We start from the raw sequence: 25728 nt of genomic DNA, 5'->3' as shown, positions 1-25728 counted from the left end.
TAGATGTTTGCAAACCTCTGTATAAAAGTAATGTGGTGAATGCAGGTTTGTCTTCCTTCACTTATTATCTGAGTGGTATAGTTATATTACTTATACCATGGCCACTCAGGATTTGCCTGATATACTTGCCAAGTCCTAGGGTTGTAGCTAGTGGTCATGGTATGACTATTGAATATGGACAGGACTGGAGTACAAAAGTATGATTGTGATTGTTTAAGGCTATAACCAATACATGTAACATTAATTAGAACACAATCACACACACAAATTAATTAGTCTCAGAATCGTCACTGTATGATGGAGCAATTAAAAATTAATAATGTACAGCATTACCTGTGGATGTGTCTGCATCCAAAAGGTGGTGGACTGGAGCAAAGTAAATAAAGTTGTTTGCTCAGCATGCAATATGCACAACTATACATCATGTGTTATTGTCCTTTTGATTTGTTCTATTATTTGGTCCCTTGGAGTAATATACTAGTGACAACACCATAAATATGATTAGTTTGATATGTTACCAAGTCTTAGTCTACTGCAAGGGATTACACAGAATTCATAGGGGGCATGTGCTTCCTCGCCTTCTGGCAAATCAAAGAAAGGCAAACTGAACTGAAATTATTAAATATTTAAATACCCTAATAGAACAACCATAACATGAAATGTAAGTTACCATGTATGGAAAGTAAAGGAGTGGATTAAGGAGCTAACAAGGGGTGCAAGTGGTCAAGAGAAAAGTTTGTGTGTTTCATTTTTTCAGTAAGATTCATTATTGAAATGTCACTATTGCTTCTCAGGGGCATAGGAAGCTACCCGGTCTAATTCTGAGAGATCTCTAAGAAGAGATGCATGGCTAGGAGTTACCATGGTTACATGTAAAGTATAATCTGAAATGCTAATAATCATGATCCTTCTAGGAAGTCTGAGGAAAGCCATATATAGCTATAAAACTTTTGAAAATTTAGCAGTTCTGACTGAAATCACTGATATATACAAGTTGCATAAGATGGTTAAATATAACTTTAATCTTTAATCTCTAAAGTCTACTATAGGTGCTACTGTGATATGTACCCATTTGACTTTATGCTACTCCTCAAAGACCTTTTTTTTCTACTTTTGACAAGTGATTACTATGATGTTGCATGAAATTTTCTAAACAAAAAATTTCATGCACCATTTACTCTAATAGTCAACACAAAATGTATAACTCTAATAAAGTATTAGCCATTCTAATATAGGCACTATCCTCCTTTGACAAGTGATTATGTGTATTTTAATTGTTTATGAGATTCTTTTGTATAATCATAAGTTATAGTGACCTTGTTACGTTGGAGAGGGCTGTGTGGATAACTGTGCTCACTGATACATCTTTTTAAAATATAGTTTCTCTGTAAAAGCTTTAATAGTGCTATGCACCCATATGTACATAGCCTGCCCTACCTTGAATCGAATCTGTGGCATTTGTCCCATATGCAGGATCAGCCATTGATAGTGCTGTAATGGAAGTTTTCACACTGAATGCACTTGCAACTGGTGTTGTACTTTGTATTGCATGACACTTCACGTAATGTTTAAATTTGGACCATACCATGCATAAACTGCTCATGAAAATCACCGTGTACTGACCAGATTAATAGATCAAAACAGACCAAGCAAAAGTACAAAACAATTTTGACGAAAATTTATCTACACGAAATATTTAGTTACAATGTCAACAGTTTCAAGGTACTTACATTCAGTTTATAATTATGTGCTACTTATAAGTTAAGTTATGCAACAATAAGACCAGTTGTGTGATGTATCTCCAGGGCTTGATCCAGGATTTGACAAGGGGTGTACTAGGGTGGTAGGTATACATGGAGCAAGAAGTACACAGTTAGTTTTTTATGCATACTTTATTGTTTAGTGCCTTTTACTGTCAAATTTTAGCTAGCCAATTGCTAGTCGATACATGTTACACTGGACCACTATACTTTAGGGTACTTCATAATCAAGTTGTTTTGGATAGTAAGGCTGTGATGCCACATCACTAGCTATCAATAATCAGTCCTAGATGAATTTAACAAAACCTACAGCTATACTGGTAAAAAGATAATAAGGATGTTAGCATCCATCAGATTCGAGTACGTGGGTCAGTGTGAAATGTGGTATTGGTATGTATGTATAGAGTCGTATTGTAGAGAGAGTTATAAGTGTATGTATTTGAGCTGTCAAATTGATTGTAGCATGTTAATAATTCTTATACACCCATGAATTAGGCAGCAATTGCATGGCCTGTTGTGCACGCTGAGAAATTAGAAAATATGATATAGTAAGTATAATAATTATAGTTATGCATATGGCTATAGTATGGACAAGATAACTAAAGTTAATTCTCATGGTTGCATGTGAACATGTGTCATTGATCACTACATACTTCAAAATGCTTTTACATTAGAGCTGTGTAAACACAACACAGTAAAGATTGCTATCCCATATAGCATGTATATATAACTGTATAACATATTCATTATGAAACCCTACAATATAATTTCCCATATATAATAGATGGGATAGGGTTTTTACAAGTAACAGAGTATGCAAAACAGTTAGAATTTAAATGGATCAATACACTAAAACAAGAACCTATTAATTTTGTATATATGCATGTAGCATCATGCACTGTATGTGTTGACCCCATGAATACAGCATGCAAACAAACACCGAGGCAAACACCTTGTACAGGCTCTGCTATCCAGGTTCACCCTCCATGCAGTAAAGTAGACATATTACAAACTATTAGTTACTGACGCATTTCATGACCTGTCAGACCTATTATTATAATAAATATACAAATCGATCCCCATCTTTAGAAATCATGTTTATAGTTCTACTATCCCATAGAATGCATGTATAAAATTCATAAACCAGACGAAGCCCTACTCAACAAATATATTTTTCATGGAATTACATTCATTAGAAATTACATTCATTAGAATTATTTTGTGAAGTAAATTGGTTTAATTGCTATATCCGGTCCTGATAGATATTCATTGCCAAAACTCAATTAGCTAGTTGCATCCTACACCAGACAAAAATGGGATAGCTTAAAATGTAGAGTAAACCTCAGATGCATGAATTGATTCTCACACAGAATAGGAGAAATTCTAGCAATTGCATATGGCTACAAGGAAAATAATAGTATTAGAATACAGAACATGGACAGGAGAATACAGAATTAAACATGAAGCTGATAGTAATCCTCACACCTGTTATTCAACTGATGGTAGCTCCCTGCATGATACACTTGTCTCAAGTGTTTTATAAGACCATAATTTCGTGTAAATCTTTTCTGGCAAATGTTACACTGGTATGGCTTCTCTACTGTATGTACCCTTGTGTGGTGTAAAAGAGTAGTATGGCAAGCAAATTTTCTCTGGCAAACACTGCACTGATATGGCTTATTCCCACTATGGATTCTCATATGGTCAGTTACATTCGAATGTTTCAAAAATCTTTTTTGACAGACGTCATGCTTCTTGCTTGTTGTGTCACCCATGTGTCTCGTAGACTTGAAACCACTAGAAACAAGTGACTTGTCACTTATAGGATGAGTACTCCTTCCATTTGCAATAGCTGGAGTTTCGAATTCGCAACTAGTTGGAGAATCCTGATGTTGAAATTGCTCCCCACAATCAGCAGATCCATTATCACATATGTCATCATCCTGATTAACACAAGTAGTTTCTGTCTGTTTCTCCTCTGGGCCAGTGTATTGCTTTTGTGATACATTGTGATCTTGTGGGGATGAAAATGATGATGGGAAGGATTGTTGTTGTGGGTGAATAGCTGGTGACACACTGGCACTTCCTCCAGGATCAAGGCTGGAGTCAGGAGGCACATATAACAGTGGTGGTGGACTTGAAAGTAATCGACGAGCCTGAGATCCATCAACCCTTACAGGATAAGTTACGAAAATGTATGGTGAGGCCCAGGCGGCATATGCCATATTTGTATTAATTTCTTGATATCACAACTGGTGTCTTTTTCACAATACCTCGCACAATACTGACCCCACTGCCTGAATAGCTACTGATCTCCAACAGCTCAGTATAGTCTATAGCTTTTCTGAGTCACTATAGTCCAGCCGGCTAGGTATATCTACTCTACGATCCGCCAGTAGAGGTGATCTACTAGATAGCTATAGTCTTTTCCCTCAGTTATGTTTTTAGTAGCTAGCTACCATAAAACTAGTTTCCTTTTCTTCTGCCTCTTGACCACACACAGTCTCTTGAGTCTTGATCACACAATGCAGTCGAGTGCAGTGCATGTCAGTGCCTCGACTATATATATCTGACGCCGCCCGCCTGCTAACATAATAAGCCGCAGTGCGCCCAACTTTTTTTTTTTTTTTTTTTTTTTTGCTGCTGCTGCTGCTGCAGGGGCCACCTGAGATACTACAATGTCACGTCATCAGTAATGTAGTAACGACATCATTAATTCGTGCCGAACAGCTCCTGCCTATAATTACGGCCACACCATTGATAATTATAGCAGTTAAACCCAAGTAGTTTCCTGGGTCAGTCAAGCCTGTAACTATGCTCACACCAACAATGATCAGATCAGTGCGGCGCTCAGATCAGTGGCTGATTCAAGAGGTGGGGAATAGGATCGCGTGCCAAATACAAACAAAATTTCATATCAGATCGAGATACTCATGCATGCAGTCAAATACTCTAATAGAACAGTCATCGCATGTAAGAGAATTCAGTCTCATCTGTATTAAATGCTATCCCACTAGGAACCTGCGAGAAGGCTTAAAGCCAGTAAATACAGGGAGTCAGAAACATGTACAGTAACTCAAACTTGAAGAATGCAGAAAAAAATCCTAGACCTAGAGGTGACTAGCTATATGGAAAGAATATCTACTGAGAAGTTCACCAACGTGCAGCCCATCTACTACTAACAGTAGTAGGTGGGTTGCATGCAATGTTGGTGAATTGTTATGTCAGTAACAAACATAATAAATTATAACAATTACTGTTCATATAACTACAAAAGCTGTATATGTATAATTGTATATACCTATATAATACTTGTAATCAGACTATTTGAGAGGACGCAAGGCTGCAAGCAAAGAATTTCTGTGAATGGTTCATTTTTTTCTGGTTGGAGCAAAGTGTTGAGTGCATGTGGAGGGATCTGCTGTGTTTGGGTCCTCTTTTCTTTGCCATCTTTATTAACAATTTTCATCATTGATGAAGAAAAGAAATCTTTTATTTGCAGTTGATACAAAGATTTACTCCAGCATTAGTCATAGTATCCTCTTTGCAGTTATTAATATTGTTACTAGATAGGCTGTTGGTGAACTTCTCAGTAGATAAATTTCTCCTCTATGATACAACACTTGTGTTTAAGTGCATACACTGTAAAAAAATGAAGTGTGCCAGACACACTAAAGTGTGTCCGACGCACCAAAAAATGTCACAATAGACACACTTTTCCATATGGTATGTATTGCAACATTTTTGGTGCATCATGCAGACACACTTCATTTTTTACAGCGTATGGTTGTCATCTCTAAACAAGGGCAGATATATAGGGGGTGCATGGGGGGCTGAAGCACGCCCTCCAAAATTTAACTATGTGCTAGCTAGAAATTAAAGATAGTAGAGCTACAGTAGAGCTACAGTACAGGTTCAGCTGCATCTAAAGTATACATGAGCAATGAAAAGATGAAAAGAGTGAAAAGAGAATCAACAAGAGGGGATCAAGAGTTGTTCAATTTGGGCAAGAGTTTTTTAAAAAGAATTTAAGGTCAATGGGTTAAAACTTTATATAAAAATTTAGTACCAATACAAGGAAATTTAGTTTTTCTCAAAGGATAATAAATGATTGGAATAGTTTACCCCATGATGTTGTATCTGGGGGCTAAGCCCCTCCATAATCTCTTTGACAGGGGCTACAGCCTACAGCCCCCTTGCCACCCTTCTCCTGCTGTGATGTTGGTAGCTTAACCTAATGCAATCAGTAACAATAGAGAACAACCAACATTGCTCATACTTATTATTTGTCAATTTTTCTCATATAGCTATATTGCATTAAATTTGATCAAAATGAATGGAAAAGTGTGCATTATAAGGAGATATTTATGTCACGACCTTGGTCATGACATAAAGAAGCCTATGTCATATGGAGCTTTATATCATGACATGTCGTATGTCACGACTATTGTGGCATCCCTACTGCATATAGAGACTTTTTAAAGTTATGAGTAAAAGTCAGTAAATTTCTGTTTATTGTTAGGTAATTATAGTAAATTACGTACATTAGGAAATTACACTTGTATTTAAATTCATAACTTTATGGAACAATTGAGTATTGACTTGAAATTTGAACTATGAATAGCTAGCAAATTGTGGATTCTTTGCCGCGGATAGCATGACTTAAATTCCATGTCTAACTGCCCTTTTCCTATGCCCCCTTACATACGTATATTATTTTTATATTTATTATTAGCACTTTACAGTGACCAGCACTGAAGGTCTGACAGCAACATGTGCTGCAGCCTTAGGATTACCTAACCTAATTTCAGGGACTTAGACCTAATGACTTGACTTACTGACTGACTGAAATGGTGTAACAGAAAAGGGGCCAAAGTAAGGAAAAAAATCCCTCCAGCCCCATGATTCGAACTGCAGGTCACCCAATGTCTAGTCAGGGCCACACTCAGTCTTCCTCCAGGAGGGATGGATTTTCTTCCTTAAACCTAAAGTATTTATTATTAGCACTTTACAGTGACCAGCACTGAAGGTCTGACAGCAAAATGTGCTGCAGCCTTAGGATTACCTAACCTAATTTCAGGGACTTGGACCTAATGATCATGACTTGACTTACTGACTGACTGAAAAGGTGTAACAGAAAAGGGTGAGGTGTAGAGTCACTGGAGTGCAGGGTAGCTGGCAGACTGTGTGCACAGCTCTTCTAGCAATAGACTAGCACATTATTGCATTGAGTGTCTCAGCGTGATAGCTACATGGGCCACCTTTCAATATGCACTTCTATATGCATATCAAACAGAATCCCTAGAGCCTAATGCTCTAGGCAGAACACTAAAAGAGGTACTATTAAACCAGGCGCGCGCCCACAGCCGGCCGAAGGCCGGCTGTGATAGTCTCTTCCTTCATTGTCTTCAACATCAGCATAATTGATCGGTACATATGGTAAAGATAAGAAAATTTGATGATGTGTCTGCCTGTTGAACAGCATGAGCTTCCTGTTAAAGTTTTAATATGAACCTTTAGTTCACTGGATCCTCCCGTACTGTTTGGTCCTCGAAATACTAGTGTACTTCTACATTTGCTCAGTAATGTCATCACTCATCAGTTGCTATTGTCTATCGCAAATATATACTATATATACTCATGATGAGGTCCCACTCTCGTCCCACTCCAAGTTTTTGTAAAAATTAGTATAGCGGCCGCCCCTTCGATTAGAAATTAAGAGGCGGCCGCACCAGAACCTGATCACGTGGTACAAACCTAGGAAGTCTGAGGTTCCGGCATACCGAGGCTTGTTTGTGGTAGCTACTATATGTTACTTACTGCATGTAACCACTTATATTATTCATCACAACTATGGCAGCTGAAAGATCAGTTCAAGGTAATTATGTTGTTTATATAATAGTTGTGTCGTCACCGCGTGTGTTCGCCTGAGTTGAATATTGGTTACTGGGTGGCGCTCTGTGCAGTATTCAGGTTGTAACCACTCAGTAACCAATATTCAACTCTGATATGAAAATTATAATGCAGGTGTGCTCGAGGGGTTAGTCCCCTCGTTAGTCCCTGTAGTCTCACCGCGAATTCTTTGATGTGGAGGGCGGTACGGTAGTGTTGTTGACAAAGCTAGAATGAGCCGGCCTTAGCTGGAACGTTTTCCATGTCAACTTATGTAGTTGTTTCATGGGACATAGTAATTAAGAAGGAACTCTTCTCACATATCTGCATGCGCAGTTTCAGTGTAAGAAGACTGGCCGGCTGGTTTCAGGTGTATTGATATTGGATTAGCTAATGTTCACTAGTTGTGATTGTGTAATGATTGCTGGTTTGAAACTGTCAATAGCTGGTTGTTTGATGGCTATGTCTAGTGGTAGTCCATTCCATGTTTTTAGCTATGTACATATTAGCACCTACGCATGCCCAAGATGGGCCCTGAATATGCCAAGTGCTCTTTTACAGCTTTTGACCAATTCATGATTAGTGTCATTATTGCCAGTCCTGTTATTTCAAAGATAGTCTCTTCCTTCATTGTCTTCAACATCAGCATAATTGATCGGTACATATGGTAAAGATAAGAAAATTTGATGATGTGTCTGCCTGTTGAACAGCATGAGCTTCCTGTTAAAGTTTTAATATGAACCTTTAGTTCACTGGATCCTCCCGTACTGTTTGGTCCTTGAAATACTAGTGTACTTCTACATTTGCTCAGTAATGTCATCACTCATCAGTTGCTATTGTCTATCGCAAACACAAACCTTTTTTCACTACAGGGAGCATAGTGGAATCAACTTCCTGCATGAACATATGTCCACTCTATATTTGTATTCTGGTTACATTTTTGGTTGTACCAAGTATCTTGTTATTGTTGTTATTGTGTGCATGTTACTGTAAATTATATGTTGTAGTATCTATTGTTGTTTTAATTTTATTGTGTTGTATGTTGTACACTCTCACATGGAAGAACAGCCTTGCCGAATGTGTTGAATTTAATAATTATTAATCATTTCAAATAAACATATGTAAAAAATTAAACTGGTTAAGCCACCACTAGAAACTTTTGAGCATTGGTACATAATACTGTTCAGCTGTAAAAAACACACTATGGCTATAAGTTGGCATAGTAAAATATAAACACAAATCGTTAATCAGCACTAAGGAATGCCAACAAAAATGAGGAAGGAAGCATGATCTGTTGTACTGCAACTGTTCCTCCCAAAATCCATCCCATTTTACACTTATAGCTGTCATAGATGGTTCCTCCGGACCATTTAAAGTGCCACAACTGGTTCCCCAGACCACTTATGGCCTTGTGAATAGTCCCCTCTGCCATAGGTGGTCCCAGCTCCACTGGCTTGCATGACAACATGAGTGACAACATCATTCTCTAATTGGCAACCTGCACAGGCCTTTATATACTCACGAGTCTCAGTAATTTAGTTAGTAGGGGAATAGTGGGTTTAACACCTATAAGTGTATATAAATCAATTATGTGCACACATGTCATTTAGCCCTGTCACAGTACAGGGACAAAGAAAACTACTCCAATAAGCATGGTCCTTGGGGGAAGGGGGAAAGTCATGCATATATATATGTATATGGGGCAGCTTTCATTTAGAAAGTATATATTTAACTGTACCTTACTTAGTGTAGCATGCAAAGCATGCCAATATTACAGTAGGTGATTGGATGGAATATCCCCATAAGAAACTTTTCAAATTTGAATGCTTTTATATAGATCTGAGAGCATTTTCAGTGGTATCAAGAGTACCCTAAACATTGTTACTCTTAGTGGTATACAAGTGTACTTGAATAGGGTGTTCCTATTTGACAGTTACTCATGCGGTATCATACAGCTGTATAGTAGGGACCACAAAGGAGTAGGCGTGACCCACGAAATAATATCACTCAAACAGCCTCAATTTCTCCTGACGATGATGAGGCAGTATTGGTTAGGTAAAACTAAGCCCAAACAAGCTTTCAGATCGACCCGAAATGCTTTCAACAAGTTGCTACGGAATTTAAAAAAAACCTATTTAACTGAATTTTCTAGTGACTGACTGACTGAGTAACTGACTGGTGCCTTCAGACAAGCGTAACTCAATAACGGCTAAGGCTATGGGTTTGATTTTTTCACTGTTCGACGTCGCTTCGTCCCCAGAGGTGCCTTTTGGCATACTGCATTACATATAATGCATTCTTTATGGACTTACCAGTGTCCTCCTCCTTGGTGTCCCATTCATCTTTGCTGACAGCGAAAAGTGTCAATTTGGTGATAGCACGTGATGGCTTCCCTTCATAACGGAAATCGTCCGTATTGTCATAGTGGCTATTTTGATAGCAGAGGCACTCTTCAAGCAGTTCTTGATTCGTACTGCTGTGTAACAGGTTGAACATAACCGACAATGAAGTGTAATGGATACTTCACTTTTCAGACGATAATATATAACTGGGGCGTGCGGCATCATTTCTCCAGGTATGCAAAGGTGCTTTTCAAACAGTTTTTGATTTGAAATGCTGTGTAACAGGTTGAACATAGCTGACAACGAAGCGTAATGAATACTTCACTTTTCAGATGATAATTGGGACGCGCAGTGCCATTTCAGATGCGTGGGTTCACCAGTCCATAATAATTATTTACCAAAAAAGTTAACAAACAAGTGCACAGAAAATTTTTGAATTTTCAACTAGAGTAGGGACCACAACACATCGATAAAAAGTACTGAAACAAGCTGGAGTAGTGCACGATATTAAATCACAGTAAAACAATAAGAAGTGTTGTATCCCTACTGTGCTCAAGATACCATAATGGAAATGCACAGTAGGGATATAACACTTTTTATTGTTTTACTGTGATTTAATATTGTGCACTACTCCAGCTTGTTTCAGTACTTTTTATTGATGTGTTGTGGTCCCTACTCTAGTTGAAAATTCCAAATTTTTCTGTGTACTTGTATTTAATGGAATTTTCTACTGCCTGACTGTGATGTCTTCAGACAAGCATAACTCAATAACGGCTAAGGCTATGGGCTTGATTTTTTCACTGTTCGACATTGCTTCGGCCCGAGAGGTGCCTTTTGGCATACCGCTGTATGTACAATGCATTCTTTGTGGACTTATCAGTGTCCTCCTTTGTGTCCTATTCATCTTTGCTGACAGCGAAGTGTCAATTTGGTGGTAGCACGTGATGGCTTCCCTTCGTAACGGAAATCGTCCGTATTTTTTATTGCAGAGGTGCTTTTTGAACAATTCTTGATTTGTACTGGGTTGAATATAGCCGACAATGAAGTGTAATGGATACTTAACTTTTCAGACAATAATTGATATAACTGAGGCATGCGGCACCATTTCTTTGTTTTGGTATGCGTGGATTGCAGAGGTGTTTTTCGAACAGTTCAAAATGCTGTGTAATGGGTTGAACATAACTGACAACGAAATGTAATGGACACTTTACTTTTCAGATGATAATTGTTATAGCTTGGGCATGCGGTGCCCTTTCAGATCCGGTATGCATGGGTTCACCAGTCATAATAATTATTTACAAAAAAAGTTAACAAACAAGGACACAAAATTTGGAATTTTCAACTAGAGTAGGAACAATGGCACATCGATAAAAAGTACTGAAACAAGCTGGAGTAGTCCATGATATTAAATCACAGTAAAACAATAAGAAGCCCTACTGTGCTCAAGATACCATAACGGAAATGCACAGTAGGGATATAACACTTCATATTGTTTTACTGTGATTTAACTACTCCAACTCTTTTCAGTACTTTTTATCGATGTGCTATGGTTCCTACTCTAGTTGAAAATTCCAAATTTTTTGTGTACTTTTTATTACGTAATTGTCCACTAGTATATCTGCAGGTGTAGGCAACCTCCCTTGTTTCATAATTTTTATTTCAATGATCCTTAAAATTCCTAATTTTTCCTTGTTTACTTTTTAGTCAGGTTCACTATGTCAAAAAATACACTTTTGCTCAAAGTTTATGGAGATTAGCAAACCTATACATTTTTGGAAAGTTTAGAGCATGAGGAATCTGAAAATCAATGTTTACATTTGCACAGATTCCTGCAAGGTCAGCATTTTTTTAATTTCAAAGTGACAGCTAATAAAATAAGAAAATTCTAATATATCAAGTTAAATTTGACATAAAAGTTTAATAAATGAACTCAACAAATTCTCTGGTGACATTTTTACACCTCTTTTCATTAGAGGTGAGACATGTAATCATGAACAATTGAAAGTTTTTACAAAGGGAATAGAAGAATGCCTATTAGCTATACTGCAATAATTCAGGAATAATTTATAATGAAAAGAATTAATGAATATTCTGGATTATTTGGAGTATAACTGGTGCAAAGTATAACTAGTGCAAAGTATAATAATGACTTCTACTAAAACAGTTCAAACCTAAAAACGCCGAAAATTTAGATACTCTAATAGAGCAGTCGCTTAAAGGCAGTCAACTTTTGAGTCCATTTTTTGCTAATATGCTTACATATGTTTAGCATAATTAGCACTAGATGAATTTTGAAAAAAAATTCATTTTAAAAGTAAATGGAATTAGCTCTCTCCTAAAAGGGAAGTTTCTTTTTTACATAAACAATGAATTCACCATGATCACCAAGAGCAATTTTATGCACCAGATAGACATGCACCAACAAGTTAAAATTGATACATGATCTTGAAAATTAGTATCCACTGTTACCTAACTGTTAATCCAATGTAAATTTCTTTTCCAGTGACAGAATGATTTGCCATTGTCGATGGAGTGATTCTTATCCAGAAGATGACAAAAATCTAGCCAAGATGTTTTAATGGCAGGCTTACAAGTAACTGCTCCATGCTAAAATGCTGGTGCTATTGCAACGATTTACCTTGCACAGAACTGTGTTTGTGTGGTACAGATGCACAAGTGACGGAGATTTATACATACAAGTAGAAGGAAAAATGAAAATTTTTGAAGTTGGATTATGATCAAAAAAGTGAAGAAACAAGGGAATTGCTAAAAAGTAGTGAAAGAAGAGAGGTTGCCTATACATCTACAGACATACTAGTGGACCTATACTTCATTCAGTCTATAACCACGACTAAATTAGGGATTAAATGTCCACTGCAGCATATAGGCAACCTCTCTTGTTCACTACTGTATAGACTGAAATATAGGGATTAAATGTGGGACTAACATAATTATGACTGGTGAACCCGCGCATATACTGCATCAAAGGAAGAAGGGCACTTGGAAAACCTTACACCTGGACACATGCCCCAAGCCCCCAACTATCAATTTTGTAGCAAGCCATTACGATTCATTTTCAGCTATGCTTTTCACATTACACAGCATTGCAAACAAAGAACAGCGTGCAAAGTGTCTCCACTATCAATCATATTGCTATGGAAAATACCGGCGATAAGCTAACACAGCCACAGTTGAGCCGTATCACATTATGTAGTGTAAATTGACACCTTGCATTGTCAGTGAAGAGAACTGGAACACAAAGGAGGACAAAGGCAAGCCCATGATGTGTGTATTGTATGTACTGTGGTTAGCAAAATCAAGCCCATATGTCAAATTATGCTTGGCTGTCAGTCAGTCAGCGTAAAATTCTGTTGAATAGAAAAACTTTAAAATGCTATAGAAATTTTGTTGGAAGAGTTTGGGGTTAGTCTAAAGACATTTTTGAGCTTGGCTGTGCCTAGCCAATGTTGCAAAGCTGTCATGAAGGGAAATTGAGACTGGTGTTAGGGTGATATTTTGACCTGGAAAAGCTCAATTCTGCATGATCCCTAATATATAGTACTATCGTACTGTATATAATACATCGAAAATGACAACAGTGACAGTGTTGATCATGATGATTGTTAGGTTCATATCTTTGAATTAACTGTAATAGACATAAGGTTCATATCTTTGAATTAACTGTAATAGATATAAATACATGTACATGTACATACGTACATAGCCATGATGTCTTTATACATATATAGCTGTATCGTACATCTCAGTGTTAATAATTCACTTATTCACTTTGTTTCATGCAATAACTATTTGCCAAATGAATTGCTTTTAAGTTTCTTAGCATTTTAGAGGCTATTAATGGTTCTATATGGGTGTGAGAACATAGAAATAGTGTTTGTTGCAATTCTCTGTCAATAAGACGCTGATATATGGAGAAATTTGCACCATATGGACTGCTATTTTCAAACTACTAATTAACTAACATGTAGGTATCTGTTTAAATGTAAGCATTGATCTCCATGCTCTAAGCTTTCTAATAATAATTATGTAGGCCCATAAATTTTGAGCAAATTTATTTGACATAGTAAACCGTGTCAATGCATGCCACCAACTGGTACGTGCAAAAGTGCTCTTGGATCTAGTCAGGGTGAAGTCATAGTTGCCAATTGCTAATTAACAAAGTTTCTTTTAAGAGAGAATATTTTATGCAAATTACAATTATTCTTTCAAACCTAGTATTAGCTAATCTCCTGAAATGTATGTCTAACATAAGCACACTAGCTAGGAGTTTCATAAAAGTCACTGCTACATTAGCAATATGGACTTAAAGTTGACTGCTTTATTAGAGTATGTGACTGCTCTATTAGGGTAACTCAATTTTTCTGCTGTTTTTAGGCTTGAACTGTTTCAGTGAAAGCCAAACTTATACTTTGCTCCAGTTATACATAGATCTCATTAAATTAATCTGGAATATTCCACAATTCTTTTCGCTTAGAACTATTCTTGAGTTATTGCAGCATAATGGATGCTCTTCTATTCCGTTTGTAAAAACTTCTAATTATTCATGATTAACTATCACCTCTAATAAATAGAGATGTGAAAATGTCACCAGAGAATTTGTTGAGTTTATTGATGAACTTTTATGTCAAATTTAAATTGATATATCGGGAATTTCTTACTTTATTAGCTGCCATTTTGAAATTTAAAAATGCTGACTTTGCAGGAATCTGTGCAAATGTAAACATAATTTTCAGATTTCTCATGCTCTAAGCTTTCCAAAAATGTATAGGTTTGCTAATCTCCATAAACTTTGAACAAAAGTACATAGTGAACCTGACTATTTGTGGTACAGAATTATGACTGGTGAAGCAAAAGAAAGAATTGTGCAGGACATAATCATAATTATTTTGCATCTGAACACATGCCCTGATTATTAATAGTATTACTGACAAGTAAAGTGGCCATTATGCATACTTGCCCATTGTATGATAAAAGAAGAACACTATGAGAAGCACCTCTGCAATCAATCCAGTCACATGGATGATTTCCAGTGATAACGTGTGGTGACAGTCAGCCACAGGGAACCATTTCACACTACTGTGAATCAACACCTTACACTGCCAGCAAACAGAATATAAGGCACAAAAGAGGCAAAGGTAAATTCATTATGTGTACATTGCATGAACTGCTGTATACCAAAAGGTACCCGTCAGGCTGGAGCGACATCTAACAGTTAAAAGATCAAGCCTGTAACCTTAGTCATTATTCAATTACACTAGTCTGAAGGCATCAGTCTATCAACCAGTCAGCAAAAAAATACTCTAAATACAATTAATAGAAACTTATTGGAAATGTTTCGGGTCACACTGAAGTCACTTTGGGCTTGACTATACCTATCTAACAATGCCAAGGCACCATGAAGGTATTCTGAGGCTGGTTTCTGGTCAGTAGTGTTAGTGAGAAAGTGTAAATCTCCACGATCCCTAATTACACAGTACTGTCATACTGTATGATTAATAGTCATCCACAATACATCAACCACCAATTAGTATTCCTGTAGGTTTTTTTGCAAGGTTGAAATACTGGCATAATTATCCTATAGGAATGATGTGATCGGGTAATAAGGCTGGTCATGGGATGTCCAAAAATGATTGTCAATACCATTCAGAATAGTATACATAATGTGACAGTTAATTATCTGCTGTTAGCCCATTTTATTCAATATTAGGTTTTGTTGGATTACTCAATCAGGGGAGCTCAGCTTATGTTAACACTGTGGTACAGATGCTGTACATGACACCAGAGTTTCGAAATGCAGTTTGCAGGTTTGGTCATAGCTATGGAATGTAACATGTGCTAATTGGAGGTACATATTATGACCAAATGCATACATATATACAAGGAATACAAAATTAATGTCTGGTGCTGATTATGTCATCACAACAGATTCACTACAAGCATTCACTGTCATGGCTTTCATGATATATATAGCAAAAGTCAGATGCATGTACGATTTGTTTGTTAAAATTTAATCATGGTATTTACTAATGGACCCATAGTTAGCTAGCTCAAAAGATGGCTATTTTCTTTAGCCCCTGTTATGGTAATACTGTATATCATGAAGGTTTGGGCTTTTCTAGTCTAAAATGTCACCCTAAAACCACCCTCATTTTTCTTTCATGACAGCTTGGCAGCATTGGTTAGGTGTAATCAAAGTCTTCAGAGCTACCCTAATTATTTAACTAATTTTTCTACTAACTGACTGCCCGATGCCTCCAGCCAAGCATATATAACTCCACAATGGATAAGGATACACACTTGATTTCTTCACTGTTTGACGTTGCTTCATCCTGAGATATGCCTTTTTGCCAACCGCAGCAGCTGCAGTGCATGCGTCATGGACTTACCTTTGAGTCCCCATTCTTTTCGCTTACAATGCAAAGTGTCAATTCACAGTAACACGATATGGCTGTGTTGACTAGCTATCACACCAAATGCCCATATTTTCTGTAGCGAGTGGATTGATTGCAGAGACACTTCTCATACTGGTCTTCATTTGTAATGCTGTGTGATGAGTGGAACATGTTGAAAATGAAGCATAACAGCCACTTTAGTATGTAGTAATTGATTGTTAGGGGGTGCGTTCAGATGTGAAATCAATTTTATGGCATGCATGGTGCCATTTTTTCTTTTGTTGTGGTATGTGTGGGTTCAGCAGTCATAATTATGTTATGAAAAAGTAAACAAACAAGTAGAAGAAAAATTTGGAATTTTAAGGTCAGTAGTGAAACAAGGGAATAACTAAAAAGTAGTGTGTTGTCTATTCCTGCAGATATACTATTGGACATTTAATTCCTAATTCAGTCATGTACAGTGCATATAGACTGAAGTATAGGGATTAAAATGTCAATTAGAATATCTGCAGGTATAAACAACTCATCTTGTTTCACTACTTTTTAGCTATTCCCTTGTTTCACTACCTTTTCCTAATTTTTTTTCTACTTGTTTTCTTTAAAAAACTTCCCGGCATTAGTTATGTCACTTGCCAAAACATTTAATGTAGAATCCTGATGGAATCAATAGTTAATATGTCTCAGGAGATGAGCTCAACAAGCACAAGTTTATTTCAGTGGGAGGGGGAACTCCCGCTCTCCCCCCCTCCCCATCACCACCAAATAAAATTTTGGCAGCAGATACTGAACTGAAAGTTGGTTCAATAACTTACTGGCTATTGAACCGACAGTACAACTTAGACAAAAAGGCTGCTGCAAAACATCTGGTGGACTACCAGTGTGTTAGGCCAGTGTGCTACTGGCTGTGCTGGCTACTGCTGCTAGCTACCCACCTCCCCTACTTTTCCATCTTATAAATGTGACTCAAGAAGTAACCTATGTATAGTAAGAAAAGGTGAAGAAGAAACCAAGGCTGAACCTGACCCTAACTCTACCTTGAGGTTTGCCTGTTAAGCATATGTAATGATGTCTTACCTTTGTACAACTGGTGTGCTTGATACTAGAGTAGTTAGTGTTATTCGCAAAAATAAAAACTTTCAGTTCAGTAACCACTTCTAAAAGTTTATACAAGATCATACTCTATTAGAGCAGTCAGTCAAATACTCTAATAGAACAGTCACCGCACATAACACTATTGAGAATCCTCCACAGTTGTTGACAGTGTTGGGATAGTTACTTTTTAAAAGTAACTAGTTACATATTACTTGCAACTGAACTATTTAGTTACAGTTACATATCACCCATATAATAAAGGAACTATAATAATATTACATATTATATTACTTTGTGTCCACAGCCTTAAGCTGTCATGTGTGAAACTACCACTTTATCACGTGACATGATTGTGTTGTTGTACAATGTGCAAATCTTGGTTTAAGCAAGAAGCTGGTGAATAAGCTTCATTTAGTAGACTTCATTACTTTGCAGTGGCCAGGCGTTACTCAGTGGATTACTAACGAGATTAGTAACTTCGTTACTTGTAGTAATAATATTATGTAATATTAGACTCGTTACAGTAACTTCATTACTTAAGTAACACGTTACATTTGCAAGTAAAGTAACTTGAGTTATATTACGTGTTTTTACAGCATATTTTGTTATATTACTTCGTTACCACAAAAAAAATAATTATTACATAACACGTTACCCCCAACACTGGTTATTGAGTATGAAAACTAGCACTATCCTACACACTAAGCCAGCTTAAGAATATTTTGCGAATGAAATTCACATGCTCTTGTGTATGCCATTCTCTATAGACTCATTTATATCTATAGACCTTGTGCGTGCCAAGGCATGGTCTGGCAAAAACTGGAGAAAAGTTGCTATGGCTTTAAGTTTCATGATAGTTTACAAGAAAAGTGAGGGCAAAAGTATCAAGCGTTCTATTGCAAAAACCTTCCCTAGGTGGAATAACTCGCCATGCAGCAAATATGTTATATACTTTTATCCAATAATTTACTTTATACCGGCGCTACTCTACGATTCCTCCATGTAATATATAATATAGATTGTTTATGGACAGATTATAGCTATTTAGTTTTGTAAGAAGTAATTAGTACATAGTGAACAATTAACACAAGGACCTGTAAATGACGCACACGGTATATAAGGATACATTCTTTTTGTACGAAAGTCTTTTGTTGGATAACACGTGTATGATGGTGTCAAGTACTTCGCTTACAGTGGCGTAGTCGCCAGGACTGAGCCGTGGGAGTAGTGAGCCGGCCGTTCCTGTCTGTTTGAACCTCAAGCTGTTGTACCGTGGTGAGTTGTGGATAACGGTACCAGAGAAGGTGAAATTTTCAATCACAAGTGCCGTGTTGTGTGTGATTTTTGTTAGGGAGAGATGTCGAATTCTAACGACGGAGAGCGAAGTACAGCACCCAGAGACCAGTGTCCCAAACACCCTCTGCTCATCCCAGATCCCTTCGATGGAGAGACAAACTTTGATGAGTGGATAAGTCACTTTGAGAACGTGGCAGAGCTAAATGGATGGACTGACAAAGAGAAACTATCTTGGTTGAAGGTCAGGTTAATTAGCAAAGCTCACATGTCATTCAATAATCTAGCTCACGTGGTACAACAATCGTACTCAACAGTTAAAATAGTGTTACAGAATCGTTTCGAACCAGATAGCAAACCGAGAAATGTACAATGTGGAACTGGAAAACCGGACTAAATCTGATAAAGAAGGCTGGGCAGATTATGAGGATACTTTATCACAGTTGGTCAGCAAGGCGTTTCCTGATCTGCAGGTGGAAGCCAGAGAACAAATTGCGTTGAGCCGCTACTTGAATCAATTGCACAATCCACAAATCGCTGTTGCTGTCAGACAAAGATGCCCAAAATCTATACAAGAAGCAGTCACTGCCACCCTTGAGCTGGAGTCCTACCTGGTGAAGCCTAGTAACCCTTCCAGCATGCATGAGGTAGCTGTCCAAGAACAAAGAGAAGGAGGCTGTACAGGTGTTGCCATGCAGTTGAGCATGCTGGAGAAACTACAAAAACTGCTAAGCCGAGTGAAGCAACTGGAAAGTGAATTAGAAAGAAACCACATCCCACCCAAGAACTCCAAAAAGGCCAAGCCAGTGGTATGCCGTATATGTGGTCAAGTTGGACATTATGCCAGAGGTTGTGTTGTTAAACAAAAGCCAAGTCTTATCACTGAGCAAGAGACTGTAGATAGCACACCTACACAGAGCATGCAAACATTATCAATTAACAATGTGTCAAGTTATACATTAACGTGCAAAGTGTATGGCACACCAGTGTCATTTTTAATCGACACAGGAGCAGGAGTATGTCTACTAAAAGATGAAGTGTGGAACAAAGTGAAACCTGAAGGTAGCATACTGAAGCCACTTAAAGTGCATGGGTTAGTGGGTGTTGATGGTATCCCTATTAAAGTGCAAGGGTCTGCTACAATCAATCTATCAATTGCAGGAAAGACATTCAATCATGATTTTATTATTGCCAACCAAATAACAACTGATGCCATATTGGGATTAGATTTCCTAGAATCTCACAACTGCATACTGAACATGGCTGAGGGTATGTTATCAATAAATGGGCATGCAGTAGTGCTGAACCCTCATAAGTCCCCAACATTAACAGCTGCAGGGTGTGTAAAGGTCACAGTAGTCAAGACAATAACTATCCCAGCTAGTAGTGAGATGGAAATAGCAGCTCATGTTAACTCAACTGTGAAGAGTGTGTGGTTGGTGGAAGGTGATAAATCAAACCTGCAGTCAGTGTGTGTGGCTAGAGCCTTAGTGACAAATCATAATGAGATAGTGCCTCTTAGAGTGGTTAACACAAATTTGACTCCTGTAACTCTACACGAAGACAGCAGAGTTGCCCTTGCGGAAGGACTTAATGAAACAGCTATTTGCAACACTACTGTAAGTGACCAAGTAAAGTCTGGAGATGTACATGATATAGAACTAGCTGAACCCCTGCCTGATGACATCACAAATGCAGAAAGGGAACAATTTTTAGCATTTCTTTCCTATTACTCTGATGTAGTAGCTGCCAATTCAGATGACCTAGGGAGAACAAACGTGTTACAGCATCATATTAACACAGGAGTTTCACCTCCAATCCACCAGTCAACACGGCGAGTACCGCTACCACAGCGAGACACGGTTCATCAACTTCTGCAGGAAATGCTCAAAAGAAATGTAATTTCGCCATCTAAAAGTCCCTGGGCATCTCCTATTGTGTTGGTTAAAAAGAAAGATGGCACAATTCGTTTCTGTGTTGATTATAGAAAAGTAAATAATGTGACAACGAAAGATGCCTACCCACCCCCAAGGGTTGATGATACCCTGGACACTTTGGCAGGGTCAGTCTGGTTTACAATACTAGACCTGAAAAGTGGCTACTGCAGGTTGAGGTCACACCCGAAGATCGTGCAAAGACAGCGTTTTGCACCCAAGAGGGTCTTTATGAATTCAATGTTATGCCCTTTGGACTATCAAATGCCCCAGCCACTTTTCAGCGTCTGATGGACTCGGTACTTGCAGGGCTTCAGTGGTCAACTTGCTCCATATTAGCATTAAAAATTTTTCGTAGGCATAGAATGCGTACGTTTTTGCCCTCAAAAAATGGCGGATGCGTTATTTTGATGATGTAATAAAGTGCCACGCCTTAGCACGCACATGGTCTATAGCTGAACTGTACTCATGGTTGTCACTTATCTCTAGTCCACTTATAAAACAGTATGATTTAGACATTTGTACATAAAACTACTCTAAATTTCAGTCCTGAAACATATGAAATAGCTTTAGCTGCGTGCTCCCAGACCCCCAGCTCCATATACCTACTACCCTGGTGCACCCCCTTTGCCAAACCCTGGATCTTCCCCTGTATTTGTACAACAAGTTTACTTGTGATAATTTGTGTAGTATACGTAATTTTCTAATCTGCCACAGAAATTACATGTGCTTGTTCACTATATATGCGAAGTTGGTCATGCTCACTCTATGTCTCTCTCTGCCTTTGTCTCTCTGTTTCTGTCTTTGTCTGTCTCTAATCTTTATCAGTCTGTCTATCTCCCTCATCTCTGTGTGTGTCTCTCTGTGTGTCTCTCCCCTCCCCCTCTCTCCCCCTCTCTGTGTGTCTCTGTCTCCCTTACTATGCACACACTAGAAAGAGCTGAAGTACAAGAAAAAATTGTCACAGTTTTCATGCTGATGTGCTGTCTTCAATTTTGTATCCTGGCTGCAAAGCTGTGACAGTTTTTCCAGTGCGTACAAAAAATACTGTTGCATAATACTCTGCATGTATGTATTTTGGTATGAATAATGAAATCAGCCATAATATTGTATTTTTGGTCTAAAAATCAGGTGGCAGTATCTAGAAACATGTAGTGTGAGAGACTGCAGACAGTTTGGCAAAAAGAATAAGTGCAATCATGCTGAAACAAAAGAAAAGTGTATTCTATACCAACTACAGCAATTGTTTCTCAAGTTACAAACTGTGCACAAGGTTGCTGTGGATACCTATGGTCTAACAAGGAGTTTTGGCTGGAGTAATCGTGAAGGTTGAGTAACGATAGCAATTAATTGTGTTTATTGGTAGTTTTAAAAAGTCTAGGTACATGCATGACTACAGGGGCTCTGCAGCATCACTATAATTATCATTTGGTGTTTGTTAGGTGCACTACAACAACATGATGTGAGTGAAATACTTAGAGTTCTACTTGATGCTGTGGAAAAGAAATTTGGCTTTAATAAGGACATCGAGGTAAGTTTGCAGGTATAGTTTTATTTGTAAATTATATTTTATTTAATAGAACTTACTTAATTTGTACAAAGGAGAAATGAAAGATTTTGTGAAGTGTTTAAAGGTATGTATGTATTTGTAAGTACATGCATGCATATTTTCGTACATGTGTGCAGCTTTGTCTATTATTACAGCGATTTATATGTGTGTTTCTACTGAACTATAAATTAAAATTTGCATGTTCAAGTTGAGCTGGATCCTGAAAAACAGCTAAAAATTAAAAGTGTATTTTTTCTCAAGAGGGTTAACATTTCAGCCAACCAGATAATTAGTGGTGACAGCAAAGGTGTCAACAACAGATGCGTACAGTTATAATTCAGAAGGCTCAGTCTCACATATCAATGGTGTTTGGCCAGTTCTCTCAGTTGAACAGCTTTTCGCAGTAAAAAATATCCTCCGGATAAAAACAAAACCCACAATCGAACCACCCACTTTGGCCCTTTTCTTAGCTAAAACACGTGCTCGCAGTTAATTTCGAATGGTCATGTCTGAACTAGAGTCTCTAGTCAAAAACCTTTCAGACAAGTTCAATGGCTTACAGAATGACTTGAATAAGCTAAAGCATCACTAGGAGAAGTGGAAGAAGCATAGAAAGCGGCACTCTCGCCGGCGCCATAGACGTCATTCATCCTCGAGGTCACGATCTCGGAGCAGTTTGGACCACAGAGGCGGGTCACACTCTTGGAGAGAGAATCCCAGCTCCTTACTTGAGCGATCTTGGAGTAGATCGGCGTTGCCACCTCGGGGAGAAACATGTGGCCGCCATGACAGAAACTCGAAGAGCCCCACTCATGAGAGGACCTGATCCTGGGAAGACATTCCTGATACACCTCAATACAGCGAGGCAGTTGAGTGGGAGTACAACTCCGACATCGAGCCCGTAGGACCAAGCTCCCCCCGCCAACGTAGCCGCAGTGTCTGAGGAGATGGGGTCTATTATCTCACAAGCCTGTACCAGTAGGCTGGAGTATGCAGACCACCTGAAAGTAAGGAATGTGTACTCTCTTCCTAAAGTGGCAGCATCCCGGGCACCTCAGCTGGATAGCTACCTCAAGACTGAGATACCACCAGCAACCAAGGCTGTGGACAAGGAGTTGGCTACAATCCAATCCCATGTGCTTGAAGCCCTTACCCCACTTAGTGCCATCCTGGAAACAAAGCAGGACCTCCCGAAGGAAACTGCTAGTGCTGCCACAGATGCAGTTAAGCTACTGGGTAATTCCATTGCCCGAATCAGTCACCTCCAACGTACAACGGTCATCTCACAGATGAATAAGGCACTGCTCCCACTGGTTGAGGAGGACTCAAACTTCAGAGAAGCGTCACCCTCTTTATTTGAGCCAGAGTTTGCCCAAAAGTCGAATGGATCAAGTGAAGGCTATGAGGTCCACCCTTGGCACGTACAAGCCGTTTTTTTCGACCAGGACCCCCAACAGTCGGGGGGTTTACTCTCGCAAGCCAACACGAGGAGGGGGAGGAGCCCAGAGAGGACGGCCAAGCCAAGGAAAATTCTTCCAGAAGAACACTTGGTACAAGTGATTCATGCACGCACCTTTACAAAAAGTGTGATAATGAATTGGTAAAGTACCCTATTGAATCAGATTACATGTCTCAGAATAGAACAGTGCCATCAACCAGACCTGCCACAGGCAGGCAGGTTGACTCATTATTTGACAAACTGGTCTGCCATAACGCAGGACCAGTGGGTACTAAGTACAGTACGGGGATACCGGATAGACTTTATGGCGATACCACACCAAGAGTCACAGCCAACTCCTCCACACTATATCTCTGAGCAGGTCACACTAATACAGGAGGAAATATCCAAGCTCCTATAGAAGCAGGCGATACAACCTGTGGAGTGCCCCTTGGAGAGGGACTTCTACTCAAACATATTTCTGGTACCCAAAAAGGATGGGGGGCAAAGACTCGTCATCAACCTCAAAGCGCTAAACAGCTTTGTTCACCCAGAGCACTTCAAGATGGAGGGCATTCACACCCTGAAGGACCTTCTGGAGCAGGCAGACTGGCTGGCAATGATCGACCTGAATGACGCATACTTTGCAATTCCGATACACCAATCACATCAGAGGTACCTGCAGTTTCAATTCCAAGGGAAAACCTTCTGCTTCACCTGCCTTCCTTTTGGCCTCTGCTCCACCCCATAGGTGTTCACAAAGACTCTGAAACCAGCCCTGGCTGTGTTACGCCAGAGAGGGATTCGGATGATTGTCTACATAGACGGCATACTCCTTATAGCAGAATTCAAGGAGCAAGCTCTGGATCAGTCTCAAGCAGTAGTATACCTACTAGAGTGTCTGGGATTCATCATCAACACAGAGAAATCTGTGCTCACCCCAGGTCAGACCATAGAGTTCTTGGGTCTCACAGTCAACTCCATCAATATGGAGCTACGACTTCCTCCACCAAGATAAAACAGATTCGAGCAGAGTCTCAACAGATAATGAGGATGGCGGGGCCAACCTCAGCCCGAATGCTAGCACGCCTATTGGGCAAAATGAATTCGACAACATGCGTTTTCACCCTGCACCCCTCTTCTACAGAAACCTGCAGATGGCTCTCTCCAATGCCCTGGAGACCAACTCCCAGGATTGCAAGGGCACACTGAACCTCTCGCCAGCCAGCTTGGAAGAGCTGAAATGGTGGGACATGGAGATGTCCAAATGGAATTGAAAAACTCTCCTCAAGAGGGAGATAGACATGATTATCGACTCCAATGCATCACTGCAGGGATGGGGAGCTCGCTGTGGAATACAAACCACAAGGGGAGCATGGTCACAGAAGGGGTACCCTCCACATCAACTGCTTGGAGTTGCTGGCAGCAACACTAGTAGTACAGTCATTTGCAAAAAACAAGTCCAAACTAACATCCTGCTGAGGATCGACAATACCACAGCAGTTGCTCACATCAACCATCTGGAGGGGCCAGTCTCAAGAGACCTGACAAAGGATCTGTGGATGTGGTGTCTGGAGAGAAATATACACATCACAGCTCAACACCTCCCTGGAATCCAGAACACTATCGCAGATGCAGAATCATGAACCCAGACAGACAGGACAGACTGGAAGCTGTCTCCCTCCATATTCCACAAAATACAGGAAAACTTTGGTGGATCTCTTTGCAACTCGTCTGTCTGCCCAGTGCCTACGCTACTTCAGTTGGCGGCCAGATCAATCTGCAGAAGCAACAGATGCATTTCTCCAAGTGTGGACCCATATCAAGGGGTATGCCAACCCACCATGGAATCTGATAAGCCGAACACTTTCTCAGGTCCATACTCAACAAGCCAACATAGTGCTGGTAGCACCAGTGTGTAGATCCCAACCATGGTATCCCACACTCCTATACATGTTGGTGGATTATCCCAAACTGATAACAACAGAAACCGAGATAATGGTCAACAGGGACAA

The 25728-nt window shown here is 39.0% G+C and overlaps 2 protein-coding genes across 2 annotated transcripts in view; one reads left to right on the top strand and one right to left on the bottom strand.

Annotated features, from left to right (window-relative positions):
- Positions 1-3214: 3214 nt before the first annotated feature.
- LOC136236867 (zinc finger and SCAN domain-containing protein 12-like) lies at positions 3215-3985 on the bottom strand. The gene has a single exon (XM_066027099.1). The coding sequence runs from the start codon at positions 3983-3985 to the stop codon at positions 3215-3217; it is 771 nt and encodes a 256-aa protein (XP_065883171.1).
- Positions 3986-7493: 3508 nt separating this feature from the next.
- Positions 7494-25728, top strand: part of LOC136268924 (ubiquitin carboxyl-terminal hydrolase 47-like) — a 40259-nt gene continuing 22024 nt past the window's right edge. Inside the window, exons 1-5 of the mRNA XM_066064400.1 lie at positions 7494-7638; positions 15723-15819; positions 21858-22054; positions 22169-22257; positions 22307-22360. Coding sequence (XP_065920472.1) covers positions 7614-7638; positions 15723-15819; positions 21858-22054; positions 22169-22257; positions 22307-22360 — 462 coding nt within the window. The 5' untranslated portion in view covers positions 7494-7613. The remainder of the gene's footprint in view (positions 7639-15722; positions 15820-21857; positions 22055-22168; positions 22258-22306; positions 22361-25728) is intronic.

This window comes from Dysidea avara, chromosome 10, assembly GCF_963678975.1.
Source record: "Dysidea avara chromosome 10, odDysAvar1.4, whole genome shotgun sequence".
Classification (NCBI taxonomy): Eukaryota; Metazoa; Porifera; class Demospongiae; order Dictyoceratida; family Dysideidae; genus Dysidea; species Dysidea avara.
Note: the sequence above shows the minus strand (reverse complement) of the source record. Positions and strands in the feature narration are given on the sequence as shown.

Bases quoted from the DNA above. Each gene is read 5' to 3' on its own strand.
- LOC136236867 (XM_066027099.1), bottom strand. From the start codon at position 3,985: ATGGCATATGCCGCCTGGGCCTCACCATACATTTTCGTAACTTATCCT.